Here is a 15,418-nt window from a genome sequence, read left to right on the forward strand (position 1 = left end):
AAACCAAATTTCATTTTGTCATATTGTGGTACTAAACCAACTGAATACCTAATTTTTTTGCCAGCAGTTTCGCATACTTTAATCTTGATAAGTCTAAAATATCAACTTATGTAATTTTAGTTTTAGCTTAGCAAACATTAGCATCCAACCAAAGGCTCATTAGCATCCGTCGTGCGGGCATCATTGAAGGGCGGGCCCACAGCCGGTTGGTTGGTTAGTTGAGCGCGGCCGAATGTCAAGACCATGGTGCACGGTGGGCCGAAACGGAAGACTTGGACCAAGACTTTGACTTGCATTGCATGCATGCCTGGCTGAGGCCTGTTTAAATCTTTACCCGTAAAAAAAACATCACATCGAATGTTGGGATACATACATGGAGTGCTAAATGAAGTCTATTTATAAATTTTTTTTACATGGATGAGCTGTAAATCACAAGACGAATCTAATGAGCCTACTTAATCTATGATTTGCAATAGTGATGCTACAGTAACCGTCCACTAATTATGAATTAATTATAAATTAATTAGCATTATTAGATTCGTATCGCGATTTACAACCCATCTATACAAAAAAATTTGTAAATAAACTTCATTCAGTATTTTAAATTAGTAAGATTTCAACACAAAATTTTTACAGTATAAAGAACTAAACACGGACTGAGTGCGTGTTGCTGCAGGAGGTCGGCATGCGCAGAGCGAGCTGCGACTGCGAGCCCACCACCAGCGACGGGTGGGGCTCATCATGCTATCCTATCATTCTAAACTAATACTACTGGGCCACGGCCCAATTTCGATTCCGCGCTGCCTTCTTCTCTGGGCCATATCTCAGGCCCATTCGAGACGAACGCCCACGTGTCAACAAGTGATCCTGTTTTGTTTGCGCTTCTCCTCCACTTGTCCCGCCGATTATTTCTCGTCGCCACCATCACCACCGCTACGCCCGTCACCGACCACGACCAGCCCTCTTCCTCTCCTCTCGTGCGGCTCCGCGCGCGCATGGCGTTGGCGTAGCACCGCCGGCCCGTCCCGTCCCGTCCGCCTCCCTCACGACGCCGCCGCCACTGAGAAGCAGCAGCAGGACGACCATGGCCTGGGTGGCGGCCATGCAGCTGCTGCTCCTGTCGTCCGCCGCCCGCGCCAGCATCACCTTCGGCGTAGACATGTCATCGTCCCCGCGCCTCTCGCTCGCGGAGGCCGCCGGCGGCGGCACCGGAGACTACGACGACGACGTCTCCGGAGCCGGAGGGGAGGGGGACAAGGGCGCCCAGCTCATCGCGGGGAGCCCCATCGTGGCCGGGGCCATGAACAGCCGCCTCAAGGCGCTCACCTCGTCCTTCGCCAGGAGCATCGGCAAGCAGCTCGACTACTGCATCAAGGACACGTACGAACGCTAGCTAGCTTCCTCGCTCTCCTGTGTGATGATTGTTCCCCAATCTCCATGAGGCCATGACATGGACATGCGTGCAGGGAGACGGAGTGGAATAAGGCCTTCGATTTCTCCAAGGACACCAGCTTCCTAACCAATTGCATGAAGGAGACCAAGGGTACGTTTTGAATCCCTCTGCATTCTTTCTGAATTGTTGGCGTGCATTTTGATGAAAATAAAGGGCCTCGACAGGAGACCTTGAGCAGCGCGTCTGCACGGCGGCTGAGATGAGGTTCTACTTCGAGAGCTTGCTGGACAGCGGCGACAACGGGGAGACCAACTACGTGAGGCCCAACCTCAACTGCAACTTCTCCTCGTGGATCGACGGCTGCGAGCCCGGCTGGGCCTGCAGGGCCGGCGACGACCAGAAGATCGACCTCCAGAACGCAAAGGACATCCCCTACAGGGCCCTCAAGTGCCAGTCCTGCTGCCCGGGCTTCTTTTGCCCACATGGGCTCACCTGCATGATCCGTATGCTGCAAATAATTCTCTTGTGTTACTTGTTGCTGCGTGCGCTAATATAACACAATACAATAATATGATGCACGCATGCAGCTTGCCCTCTGGGTGCCTACTGTCCAAGGTCCGACCTCAACATTTCCACAGGCATCTGTGACCCGTGAGTACTAAGTACAGTCGTCGTCGTCGTCGTCGTCGTCGTCCATCTTGCTTGCATTGCCCAATTGATCCATGGTCAGTATGCATTGCATTGCAGATACAACTACCAGCCACCTCCTGGGAACCCCAATCACACCTGCGGTGCTGCTGACATTTGGGCAGACGTGGTCACAGCCGATGACATCTTCTGCCCACCTGGATTCTACTGCCCCAGCACCATTCAGAAACTCCCTTGTAGTAGTGGGTAATCCTATCTAGCTATCTGCTAATTATTCAATAACATTGTTAATTTCCACCTCTACCCCATGCATTCCTCTACTAGGCTCTAGGTAGCAATGCATGCACGGATGCTGAGGGGTTATTTGTTTTCAGGTACTATTGTAGGAAGGGGTCAACCTCACAGACAAGTAAGCCGCCCAGTCTTACATACCTTAATTATTCACAAATTCAAGTTTGGAGCCCTGCTGATCATGCATCTCAATGCAAGCTTCTCCTACGCACTGATGCAGGATGCTACAAGAAGAGCTCTTGCCCGCCCAACTCTGCCACCCAGGACATCACTATATTTGGCGCACTGCTCGTGGTAACGTACATTATTATCACTACTGTATATATATATATCACAAAATAATTTGATTGATATCTCTCCTTTTTTTTTGAGTAAGTGATTTGACATATATACATCACTAACTTTATTTTTGTTGCTGTATATACGTACGTATGCGAATGAAGGTTGCTTCCTGTTTAGTCCTCCTGATCATCTACAACTTCTCCGGTCAAATCCTGACCAACCGTGAGAAGCGGCAAGCCAAATCCCGAGAGGCCGCTGCAAGGCACGCCAGAGAGACCGCGCAAGCTCGAGAGCGATGGAAGTCGGCCAAAGACGTCGCCAAGAAGGCCGGCGTGGGCTTGCAGTCGCAACTGTCCCGCACCTTCTCGCGCAACAGGAAGCAGTCGTCCGGCCAGGCGGCGCAGTCGCCGGGGCCGTCCAAGGTGGGCGACGCCGGCAGGAAGAAGAGCAACCTCACCGACATGATGCGCTCGCTCGAGGACAACCCGGACAGCGACGAAGGGTTCAACGTCGAGGTAGGAGACAAGGCTCTGAAGAAGCCCACGGGGAAGCAGATGCACACCCGTAGCCAGATCTTCAAGTACGCCTACGGCCAGATCGAGAAGGAGAAGGCCATGCAGCAGGAGAACCACAACATGACCTTCTCGGGCGTGATATCCATGGCCAAGGACCACGACGTCACCGCGAGGCCGGCCATCGAGATCGCCTTCAAGGACCTGACTCTGTCGCTCAAGGGCAGCAAGAAGAAGCTCCTGTGGTCGGTGTCGGGAAAGCTCTCGCCTGGCCGTGTAGCTGCCGTCATGGGCCCGTCCGGCGCAGGGAAGACGACGTTCCTGAGCGCCATTGCCGGGAAGGCAACCGGGTGTGAGACGTCGGGGTTGGTGCTCATAAATGGTAAAATAGAACCCATCCGTGGCTACAAGAAGATCATCGGCTTTGTTCCCCAGGATGACATCGTCCATGGCAACCTAACCGTCGAAGAAAACCTCTGGTTCAACGCAAGATGCAGGTACGTTCCAGCTATATATAATTTGCTGCTAATAATTAATTACTAAGCTGCTGATGCGTTTATTTCAGGCTGTCAGCAGACATGTCCAAGGCTGATAAGGTCCTCGTCGTGGAGAGGGTGATCGAGTCCCTGGGGTTGCAGGCCATTCGAGACTCTCTGGTTGGGACAGTGGAGCAGCGCGGCATCTCCGGTGGCCAGCGCAAGCGAGTCAATGTCGGCCTGGAGATGGTGATGGAGCCCTCGGTGCTCATCTTGGATGAGCCAACGTCTGGGTTGGACAGCGCCTCCTCCCTGCTCCTGCTCCGGGCTCTTCGCCGCGAAGCTCTCGAAGGTGTCAACATCTCCATGGTTGTTCATCAGCCCAGGTTGGTGGACAATGCAAACTTCAAATCTCACCAACCAATGTTAGTTTGATGATGCAACAACCAATCCCATCCAATCCAATCCAATGGCTGTGGTGTTTCAGCTACACGTTGTACAGAATGTTTGACGATCTGATACTTCTAGCCAAAGGGGGCATGACGGTGTACCACGGGCCAGTGAAGAAGGTGGAGGAGTACTTCGCAGGGCTGGGCATCGTCGTCCCGGAGCGCGTGAACCCGCCGGACTACTACATCGACATCTTGGAGGGCATCGTGAAGCCCAACCTGAACCCAGGTGTGAGTGTCAAGGACCTGCCCATCAGATGGATGGTGCACAACGGCTACGACGTCCCACGGGACATGCTGCAGAGCAATTCGGATTCGGAGTCGTCATCCAGAGGAAGCACCGGGCACGCTTCGAGCCACGACGACGCCGGGCCGTCCATTGTTTCAGTGCTCCTGGGCAATGTCAAAGATATCCTCGTGCAGAAGAAGGATGAGTACGATTACAACAAGACGTCCCAGGACCTGTCGAACCGCAATACTCCTGGCATTCTAAGGCAGTACAGGTACTTCCTGGGAAGGTACGTACGTAAGATTGCCAATTTTGGCTGGCTGTCAACAGCCTCGCTCACATTGTGTTGAGAAGAAGCTAGAGAGGAGCTAGCCTTTCTGATCAGCCATTGATACTCTGCAGGTGCGGGAAGCAGAGGCTCCGGGAAGCGAGGATCCAAGGAGTGGACTACTTGATACTGTGTCTTGCCGGGATATGCCTGGGAACACTGGCCAAAGTCAGCGACGAGACGTTTGGAGCGCTGGGGTACACGTACACTGTCATCGCAGTCTGTAAGTATGCGATGCAGACAGACATGGTTTCTTCTGTCTGTCTGTGTTTGGTTGAGGTGGAAAAAAAATTTCGCGAAAACTTTTTGGCCTTTTGACCACTAATTTAGAGTATTAAATGAAATTTAATTACAAAACCACCTTCACAACCCCTCGTGTAAATCGCGAGACGAACTTAATGAGACCTTTGACCGCTTGATTAGAGGATGGTTACTGTAGCATCACTGTAGCAAATTATCAATTAATTACCGTCATTAGATTCATCTCAAAAAATTGCAGCCGTCCCTGAAAAGGTTTTGCAAATAGACTTCATTTAGTACTCCATGCGGACGTTCGTCTGTTTGTGTAAACTTGATTTCACACTTTACCAAACACGGCCAATGGTGCTTGCAGCCCTGCTGTGCAAGATTGGAGCCCTGCGATCGTTCACGCTTGACAGGATCAACTACTGGAGGGAGCGAGCATCCGGGATGAGCTCCCTGGCCTACTTCATGTCCAAGGACACCATAGACCACTTCAACACCGTCGTCAAGCCCATCGTCTACCTCTCCATGTTCTACTTCTTCAACAACCCCAGGTCCTCCATCTGGGAGAACTACGTCGTCCTCCTCGCGCTCGTCTACTGTGTCACCGGCATCGGCTACACCTTCGCCATCTTCTTCCAGCCAAGCTCGGCACAGCTGGTGAGTGTCTCCGATCCAGTGCGTGTTCACCTCGACCTGGGCTACATATCTCTACACATGTCCTGAGAATACAATGCATGCATGCTTGCAGTGGTCTGCGCTGCTCCCCGTCGTCCTGACCCTGATAGCAACGCAGCAGAAGAACACCATCTTTGCCGATTTGTGCTACACAAAGTGGGCTCTGGAAGCGTTTGTCATTGCAAATGCTCAGAAGTACGTACGTCCTGTTGTTACATTGATTGTACTAGAGCACACGCATGATGAGTTGAAATTTCAATAAGCTAGTGGCTGGCCATACATCTTGATTGTTGTGTTTGGGGCTGCAGCTACTCCGGGGTGTGGCTAATAACACGGTGTGGCTCGCTGGTCAGGAGCGGCTACAACATCGAGCACGAGATCCTCTGTATAGGCGTCCTCATTGCTAACGGGATAGTCTTCCGCTGCGTAGCATTCTTCTGCATGGTCACCTTCCAGAAGCACTAACAAGATTGTAGATTATTCATTCCATTAATTCCAGCAGTGTAATACTAATAGGATTGTAGATTATTAGAGTCCCTCTTGCATTGGTACATACATACATACAGTCAGGTTAATTTAGAAGATGAGGAGATGGAGATTTCTTGAATAGCAAACAGCTGTCAGGTATATATATGCCCTAAATTAATTGTAGAGGTGTTTCTCATTTTCAGACTAGCTGAAACCTCACTTGTTCTTGTTCACCTCCAATCCAATGTAAATTTCATATGCAAATTCAGTGTAAGTACGGCAGATAACTAGGACACTAGAACATCTGGCGTAGCCACGACATCTTGGGCTGCACCAGTGGAGAACTTGTGAGTAGTTATTATTGGCATTATGGGTGTATATTCATTGTATGATGGATGAAAATACTGATTCTCCATCAAATTCAAGACAAGAGTTCTTGCACTCCATAAGATCCAATGGGGTTTCCTCTGTAAGAGATCAGAAAAGTAATGTGCCGGAGACATTTCCATTATTACCATGTGGCTAAGGCAAGTTAAAATCAATGCACATAAATCTAAAATGATCATAACAATCATCTGAAAGCTCGTGATAAGAGCATATTTAACCACCACATTGCATGAATAATGATAAGGAAAAACTCAGTACAGAATCAAAATGCAGGTAGTTCACAAGAAATTCACCAGTCATTCATGTGGGCTTAAAACCACTGGATGAGTTTTCAGTAAAACAGCTACACTGCAATAGATCACAATGGCATATACTCGATGGGCTTGAGAGACACACATGAGAAGCCATGAAGTTGGACAAAACTTGTGGGGCTTTCCAATATTAATGTTGGTTCTACAGGTACCTGCTAGACCAAAAGCTACTGTGTTTTGGGAATCCTAATTTTGTTCAGAAGGCCCCTTTGAACTGACCTGAGACCCAACCAAGTCGTCGAGAGAGAAGTTGAGAGTATCTGTTGAACCTTTCTTCACCTCCTCTCCTTTCGCTGCTAGGAAGTCCTCAATGCTCCCTGGTTCCCCAAACCAGCCTAGCCTATCAGCTATAAGGTGGAGGTTGTTGCAACCACCACAGCGCGCAACCACAACTCCATTCTCATACGAATCCCGGCTGGCCATCTTCATAGACCTGGTCTCGCAGACCTTGCATGTGAAGACCATGGCAAGGTCATGCCTGGGCGAGATCTTCAGGTTGGAGGTATCTCTGACCTTGAAGCTGGGCTCCGGTGCAGGGGCTGAACTAGCTGGAGGCGTGTCGGTTTTGGAACCGTCTTGCTCTTGGTCCGAAGGATTGTCATTGTTGCTTGCTTCGGTAACTGTCAGGAGGGATCTTAGCCCCGCAGATGTGGTTGGAGGAAACGAAAATCCTGCAACTCACACGAGCTTTCAGTTGCGCGCTCAACTAGTCTGCACTTTTTTTTTTGGAAATAAACTGGTCTGCACTTCAAAGTTGGAAACAGAGCTATGGTATGGTACACACAAGGATGAAACGGCAAGTGCGAGTAGAGCATTTGTGCTCACAATCACAACTTGGGAGTGAGTAGCAGTTATTTTGGCCTTTGCAAAATCAGGGTAATACCGTAGTAGCTCTCTAAATAGTAACGAGGGGGGGGGGGCTGACTAGCCATCAGCATAAGGAGCAGTCGGGTATTCTGTGTTAGATATCTAGGCAATTTTCGGTATATTTTAATTCCAAATATTAATATAAATTTCATGATATAGATGAGTGATAATGTGTGTACAAGATATGTGCATGTGTTCATGTTATTCTCACTAATAAACATGAACAAAGAATTAAACCAGAGTAGGTTTAGTAAGTACCCCAAGGCGGGACCAGTGCCGGAGGCACCGGTTGCGCCGTTACCGGCTGGAATAGACATGCTATTCGACTGGTCTTGCTCGAAGTAGCCGAACTATGTCGATGCAGGAAGATGTTCGCAGTGCAGTCTCACGAACGGTTACGCCGGGAAGTAGACGAAGTAGTCGTTCAGGGAGCGGTTACGCCGGGAAGTAGACGAAGGAGTCGTTCAGGGAGCGAGCAGTCGCATCAAGACGCTTCCCAAAAACCTAATTGTCCGCGTCCCGTGCAGGACCTTCAGCGAGCAGAGGTTCCGGAGGCCCTGCTCTCGCTAGACCTGTGCGCGCAGTGCTAGCGGTGGGGAAGGCAGAAAGCAGCTGAGGGAGAAGGGAGAGGTCTCCTGAAGAGGAGTACCTGGATGAGTGCTTGAGATGAGTGAGGATGAGAGGAGAGGGTGCTGGTTTATATAGGCACGATATGCCTCAGGTTCAACGAACCTGGACATCATGAATGGCTTTGATGAGCGGCAGTTAATGTGCCTCAGGTTCAACGAACCTGGACGTCGTAAAGAGCCTTCAATGTCCGGTCATTAGTGACGACATTAACCCTCTGTTTTAATACTCTTTACTGCAAAACATCCTTCTCATCTCAGCACATCACGTCGCACCGGCACCTGCACGTCACGTCCGGCCGCGCCACGCCGCGCCGCGCGGCGCGCCCCGGCCCGGCCCGGCGAGGCGAGTGAGCGCGCGTGGTTCACCGTCCTCCTCTTACCGGCTTCACAAGTGGTGTACACGAAGTCCACCTTTTAAGTCGGTTGAGATCCTCCTCAATTCCCGGTACGGAATTAAGCATTGATTCCCTAGCATTAATAGTGGGTTTTAAATTCTTTTAATGCTTTAGAAGTAATGGGCCAAGCCCATTACTCCAACATTCTGTTCCTGGTCATCAGAGCAGTGAGGACTGCGTTTCAGGAGAGGGGATTGCCTTGTGGAAAGCATAAACCTTGGAGTTATAAACTGGTCGCCCCTTGAGCCTACTGCTGAACATGGGGACGGACGGACACCTGATGAATATGGATTGATGGGCACACAAAACCCAGTCACGAATCCAAACCGAAACCTTAACGGCGCAACCTAAGCATAAACCTGAAGCTAGGGGATGGTGGAGGCCGCTGGAGCACAAGGCACCACTAACCCGAATTGAAGCACAGCACGGCTAAGAAGATAAACATAAACACAGCAATCGAGAGACGGAGAGAGAGATAGGGGGTGCGAGGGGTATAGATCCGTGTACCTCGGGAGGAGGGGGAGGGCGAGTCGGCGATCGTGGCGGCGAGGCGGCGTCTGAGCAGCGGGAGCAGGCGTGCGGCGGCCATGGCGGCGGAGGGAAGAAGCCTCTCGAAGAAGAAGAAGAAGATGGAGACAGAGAGGCGTGTGCTTTCTGGGCTCTTGTGTGCTGTGTGGGGATGATGGATTGGATTGGATTGCTGGGCAAGAAAGAAAGACAGCCTACATTCTGTCTGGGCTTTCTGATGGGCTACAATAGTTGTTATATTGGGCTTAGTACTAGCAGCGATGGTGATGCCAAAGAAAAAGTCTGTTTACCTCCATCAATTATCACGAAAAGTTTGGTTTCCCTCCCGCAACTATGAAATCGGGTACTTTACCTCCCTCAACTTTCCAAACCGTACATTTTACCTCTCTCGAGTGGTTTTGAAGACTGTTTCGCTCCCTCAACTTTCCAAACCGTACATTTTACCTCTCTCGAGTGGTTTTGAAGATTGTTCGCTACAGTAACCGTGTTTGCTCCGGTGATTGTAGTTTTGTCTTTTTCTTTTTTTAAAAAAATTCAGTTGAATCTTTGAAAAAATATTATAAATCATAAAATAAAAAATTTATTTTTTTTGGACTCCACATGAGAAGATCTACACATTGAATATATAATATAATATACTTTAGTATAAATTTTTTGCTACGAAGGTTTGTCTTTGTCTTTTTTTTATTTGGCTGAATCTATGAAAAATTATTGTAAATTATAGAAAAATCATAAAATAGAAAATCTAATTTTATTAGGCTCCACATGAAATTGAATTTACAATGATTTACAAAATTAGATTCCACATAACAAAATTAGATTTTCTATTTTATGATTTTTCTATGATTTAAAATGATTTTTTATAGATTCAGCCAAATAAATAAAAAAGACAAAGTCAAACCTTCGTAGCAAAAATTTTATACTAAAGCGTATCATATTATATGTTCAATGTGTAGATATTCTCATGTGGAATCCAACAAAATTGAATTTTTTATTTTATGATTTTTATATAATTTACAATAATTTTTTAAAGAGTCAACTATTTTTTTATAAAAAAAAGACAAAACCGCGGTTACTGTAGCAAACAGCGGTTACTGTAGCGAACAGTCTTCGAAACCACTCGAGGGAGGTAAAATGCACGGTTTGAAAAGTTGAGGGAGGTGAATTACCCAATTTCGTAGTTGCAGGAGGAAAACCAAACTTTCGTGATAGTTGGAGGAGGTAAAATATATTTTTTCCTGATGATAATGCGTTGCTAAGAGCATCTCCAGTAGATTTGGTAAAACTGGATACCTAAATTTGCCTTTAGGTATAGGAGAGAGAAGATTTAGGTTATGGTTTTGTACTCCCCTCCAGCAGATTTGGTATAACTGGATACCTATAAAGCTTTCTCAAAATACTATTATGCTGTTGGGGGTTTTCGTAAAATGTCCAAGACACAGAAAATCTATAAAAAATTACATGTTTCACTGAGGGTCTTTTTGCAAAATGTCCCATACACTAAAAAATCCCCTCTTCTCCCTTGCCGGCCACCTCCTTCCCCCCCTCCCCGACCCCTCCTCCACCTCCTCCACCTCCTCCTCCTCTCCGGTGTCACACCCGGTTTTAAGGACAAAACCGAATGCATAACTATATGTATGCCAGGATCAAGTTTCATACATATAGAGACATCATAAGTGGATAATCAGTACAGTATCACGAAAAAGAGAACTAAAACAAATAAAAGACTATCAGAGTTTACAGCTTATCCTGGAAACGAAGGCTTCATACTTCACAGGCAAACGACTGGGGGTTGCGTATGCCTAGAACTCAGCATCATCTTCAAAATACTTCTCACACCTTGTTCTTCTGAGCAGCAGTAAGCAAGGGTGAGTACACTTATGGTTGGTACTCAGCAAGGCCACAAGAAATAACTAGAAAGTGATTTAAATCCATCTTTAAGTTTATTAATCATGTGAGGGTCCAAGCCGCTCTTGACCGTGAGCACGGCTAACCGGTTAGTTTTAACTCTGCAGAGGTTGTACACTTTCACCACAATTCACGTAAAAGTTCTGACGAACTTTGAACCCAACCACGCATATGTGCTGATCAGGCACAATACCACACTTCCGAGGTGTGATTGCATAGGGACGCTACGAGGCCTTTACAAAGAATTCCTATATGTATGTGTTGGTCCCTGCCGTGCGGTCCCTCAGAAGACGCAGCTTCCTTCACCCGCTCCACAACACAAACTCACAACCACCAAGCGGAACAACCCCAACACAACATATAGTTCATCTAATTACTTAGCCAAGACCAGAGCCCATTAGTATTGTGGTTGTACGATTTTCTTGGGTGGTTCTCCATGTTCCAATTAAATCATAGTACTCTTGTAAATAAAGCATAGATAGAAAGATGGTTACGGTCACTTGCCTTTCTCCAACGAAAAGCTACTCTTACTGCTCTTCAGCTTTTGCTCACTTGGAACTCTTGATCTTCAATCTTCGAACAATGATCCTTCTACTCGGAACAATCATCGGGCAAACATACAAAGCAAACAAGAAGATACATCTAAGAACATTACACCAAAACAAAAGAAAGACTTTAAAAGAATGTACTAAAGGATAGGGCTCGCTGCTATGGTTACGAGAGCGCAAGAAACGCGAAAAACGGAGCTAAAATGGCGATTCTATAGACTAAACGGTGCTTCAGGGATCTAGTCGCGATTAACTAAAAGGTTAAGGACTAATGGAAAAGATTTGCAAGACACAGAAAACTATGCTCACAGCGGATAACAAGGTCATAAAACTATCGCACACGTTGCAAGGATCACGTGAGCGCGAGAATCGATGAAAACGGAGTTAAAACGTGGAAGATATGGCTAAAACAAGGCTCTAGGGGCTTATTTGCGAAGAAACAGAACTTCCAGGGGCTAGATTTGAAGAAACCAGGGACCTAAACATAATTAAACCTAATCTTCAGGGGCTAACATGCAAAAACTCGAGCTCTGGACTGCGGGCATGATTTTCCTAAAGATCAGGGGTTTTTCTGTAAAGATTTGGGCCAAAACCTAATTAGTTTTGTATAGGGCGAGACCGCGGGTTGATTTCGGAAAACGTAGAGGGCTCTTTTGCAAAAATACCAAAGTTGACAGGTACCTGGCTAGTTTGACTCGGGTAAGATCTAATCTGCACCGTTGGATCTAGATCTGACGGTGTGGAATAGGTCAGAGCGGCTCGGACTTGGCTCAGCTGGGTCGGCGGCTCGGCTTGGACGGCTGGCGGCTCGGAGCGCGCGACTTAGGTGAGTGGGACGGCTCGGCGGGTCCGGGCGGAGCCGGTGGCGGCGCACGGTCGCCGGCGGTGAGGGGCGCGGTGACGGGTCACCGGAGCAGATCGGAATCGGCCGTCCGGGGCTCGATTTCGAGCGTGGCTAGGTTGGGAAGCGAGCGCGCAGCACGACGGACTCGAAGGCGGAGCTTGCGCGGGGTAGGGGCGAGCAGAGCAGGCTTGCGGCGGCGTAAGGCGGAGGGGCGGCGCCGGCGAGCTATAGCGCACGCGCGAAGGTGAGAGGAAAGGGGGAAACAGGTCTGCGAGCTCCCTCACCTCAACGCAGAGGTCTGGGAAGGCTTGGCCGGCGAAGAGCGGCAGCGAAGAGGCGGATCGGCGGCGGCACAGAGCTCTCGGGCTCCAAAGGCGGCGGCGTGCTAGGGTTTCACGCGAGGCGGCGACGGCTGCGACTAGGGGATCAAAGGGGCGCGGGGAGACGCTTTATAGGGCGGGACGGGGCCACATTGGCGTGCGCGCCAACGCGCGGACGGCGCGGCGTGGAATTGGGGCGCGGCCGGACTCGGGGGAGAGTCCTGATCCGTCCCGAGCTAGAGGATGACCCCGACAGGCGGGCCCCGCCTGTCGGTGGGCTGCAGGAGGGGGAGGCCGGGACGGGCTGGGCCGGAGTGAAAAGGTGGGCCGGCGGGGGGGGGAGGTTTGGCCCGCGAGGGAGAAAGGAAAGAAAAAAAAAGAGGTTGGGCTGGGCTGGAATCTTGGGCTGAAAACGGATTTTTTTTTCTTTTCTCAAAACCAAACAAACAAATTCAATTCAATTTCAAACTCAAGGAATTTGAATTCAAATTGAACCACAAACAATAAAATAATGCATTGCGACATGAATGCAAAACAAACCAAACAACCTCATTTAATTTAAAAGACAATCATATATTTTTTATACTAAATTCCCTGTAAAGAAAAATAAATGTTGGAAAAAAAATTTAAAACTATGAGAAAATTGTTTATTTATTTTTTTAATTTTAATCACAACCTGAAATTTAAAAATTTCAGGGTGTGACATCCGGCGTCCCGCGCCGCCTCCTCCCTCCCCGGCCCGGCCGCACGGCCGGCGCTGCGATGGCATCTCGCTCAATCGTGGTCTCATCGGCCCCCTCCACTGCGCCGCCTCCTCCCCCCCTCCTGTGGCAGAACCGCCTAAATTATCCCGGCTCAAGTGCGTAAACCATCACCATAAAGGCAACATTAGCTTAAACGCACTTCAAACGGAACAATTTTTGGTCTGTCGGGTAACGTCCCGATACAACCACCGAATCTCGGATCGAACAAGCATACCCCGCACGAAGGCGAGTTCAGAGATATTACAACCACAATTTTACAACACAGGCATATTAAAGATTACAAACCAGTTCAAAAGATTATTACAAAACCAACTTAAGTAAAGCAGTTATACAAGCCATGATTATAAGTTCAGAGTCTAAACAGCGGAAGATGAAACACGATCACTACAACACGTCGCCAAAAGTATACCAAGCTAGCCCAAGCCTGGTATCACTCGTCATAGTCATTGCCGGCCGAAGACGTATCCCATTCTACAGACCAGCCAGGAGGCAACGAGCAAGGATAGGTCAAGCTAGCGACCTGATCCTCAAAAGTCATACCTGAAAAAGGGTTTCAACAGCAAGGCTGAGTATTCTAATACTCAGCAAGACTTAACCGACAACGGGTATAAGTAGCCCACCTTAGCTAGACTATGCAAGGCTTTGTAAGGCTCTGGTTTTCCTTTGCTGAAAAGCAATAAAGAGTAGGTCCTTACTTTCAAGTTTTAGCTTCAAGATTCTAGTTGATTAACCATTCTATGTATGCATCTACTAACCAAACATGGTGGAACTTCTAAGCAAACATCAAGATTAATAAGAATATTGTTGCTCTTATTACTCTGTGTGGCAAAGAGATCAAGCAGTCTCATTTCATCGTGAGAGGCGGACGATTCTGAATCGAAATTCAACCTTGCAAGGGTAACCTAGCACACACGTCTGGAATACCGTCGGGTCATTCCCAAACAACCGTTGACCTTTCTTTCCGGCTTGTGGATAGGGTCACTCTCCCCGACTACAGGGCTCCAAGGCCGAACCTTGTCCCTAGAAGTCGTAGTGTTGCGCAACATATAATAAAACCTATCTCTACTGAGAGAGTGAAAGGTATATCCACTCCCCGGTCCAATCGGCTACTAGGCTTGCCGCGTACCATATTTACGGCATGTGACTAGTACTTTCAAAAACTTAACCAGCACTACCACACACCGCGACCTTAGCAAGTTCATCAACACAGACGGGGTCTCACATAGGACATGATATCGAACACAACCCCGTCCGTCGTCCTTATATTGATAACAGAAAGTAAACAAGCAATTCCTATAAAGCTCGCGAGTGACAGGCAATCACTCGACTTTTACCGTTCCTATAAGCTTAGCAGATAGTCGAACTCAGGTCTAGTGTTCAGTACATAGGTTCCTAGGATCATGCATCTAGAGTTTCAATTCAACTCCTATGAACTGTAAATGCACAAGTAAAATAATACAGTAAATGAAATTAATTTGAAGTATAGGTTATGTCCGGGGCTTGCCTTCTCGGTAGTTGCTAACTATTTCAGCCCTAGGCTCTTCCGAACTTTGGTCCGGGGCTTCAGTTAGTTCCGCAGTGTTTACTTGAGCTTCGAGATCACCTCCGTCAGACTCCGGAATCAACTCGTACGTCCCGTCTGACAAAGTAGTCGTATCTATATGTAATGCAAGAACAACATTAAAAACAAACATGGGCAATCGTTTATAGAGTAGTTAAATAATAAATTTAACTACACAAGGCATCATGATCAACAGCACAAGGGAAGTTAACTAACTTCATGTAACACCCGGTTTATAAAAGAACATAAACCGAGCAATCATATACGTGCCAGGATCAAGTCACACGTATATACAACAGAATGAACAGTATATCATAGCACATATCACGTAAAAAGACATAATAAAGCGAATACGAATG

General features: G+C 48.0%; 2 protein-coding genes across 4 annotated transcripts; one reads left to right on the forward strand and one right to left on the reverse strand.

Annotated features, from left to right (window-relative positions):
- The first annotated feature begins 956 nt into the window (after positions 1 to 956).
- LOC120657639 (ABC transporter G family member 28-like) lies at positions 957 to 6,470 on the forward strand. 2 transcript variants are annotated; one of them, XM_039936023.1, is made up of 14 exons: positions 957 to 1,380; positions 1,467 to 1,543; positions 1,618 to 1,896; positions 1,981 to 2,044; positions 2,141 to 2,287; positions 2,416 to 2,450; positions 2,553 to 2,626; positions 2,776 to 3,623; positions 3,692 to 3,988; positions 4,090 to 4,569; positions 4,683 to 4,831; positions 5,222 to 5,511; positions 5,603 to 5,724; positions 5,838 to 6,470. In XM_039936023.1, exons 1-14 carry the CDS (start codon positions 1,085 to 1,087, stop codon positions 5,992 to 5,994), a joined length of 3,315 nt encoding a protein of 1,104 aa, XP_039791957.1. In that variant the 5' UTR covers positions 957 to 1,084; the 3' UTR covers positions 5,995 to 6,470. The 2 variants fall into 2 exon arrangements, with proteins under 2 accessions (XP_039791957.1, XP_039791958.1); XM_039936024.1 differs by lacking the exons at positions 5,603 to 5,724; positions 5,838 to 6,470 and having other exon boundaries at positions 5,268 to 5,397.
- A 169-nt stretch (positions 6,471 to 6,639) lies between these two features.
- On the reverse strand, positions 6,640 to 9,276 carry LOC120657640. Of its 2 annotated transcripts, none has more exons than XM_039936025.1 (2): positions 9,094 to 9,276; positions 6,640 to 7,366 (listed from the first exon to the last, which is right to left on the reverse strand). In XM_039936025.1, exons 1-2 carry the CDS (start codon positions 9,173 to 9,175, stop codon positions 6,882 to 6,884), a joined length of 567 nt encoding a protein of 188 aa, XP_039791959.1. In that variant the 5' UTR covers positions 9,176 to 9,276; the 3' UTR covers positions 6,640 to 6,881. The 2 variants fall into 2 exon arrangements, 1 of the variants encoding a protein (XP_039791959.1); XR_005668251.1 differs by lacking the exon at positions 9,094 to 9,276 and adding an exon at positions 7,821 to 8,029 and having other exon boundaries at positions 6,890 to 7,366.
- Positions 9,277 to 15,418: the final 6,142 nt, after the last annotated feature.

Source organism: Panicum virgatum, chromosome 1N (genome assembly GCF_016808335.1).
Source record: "Panicum virgatum strain AP13 chromosome 1N, P.virgatum_v5, whole genome shotgun sequence".
Lineage (NCBI taxonomy): Eukaryota > Viridiplantae > Streptophyta > Magnoliopsida > Poales > Poaceae > Panicum > Panicum virgatum.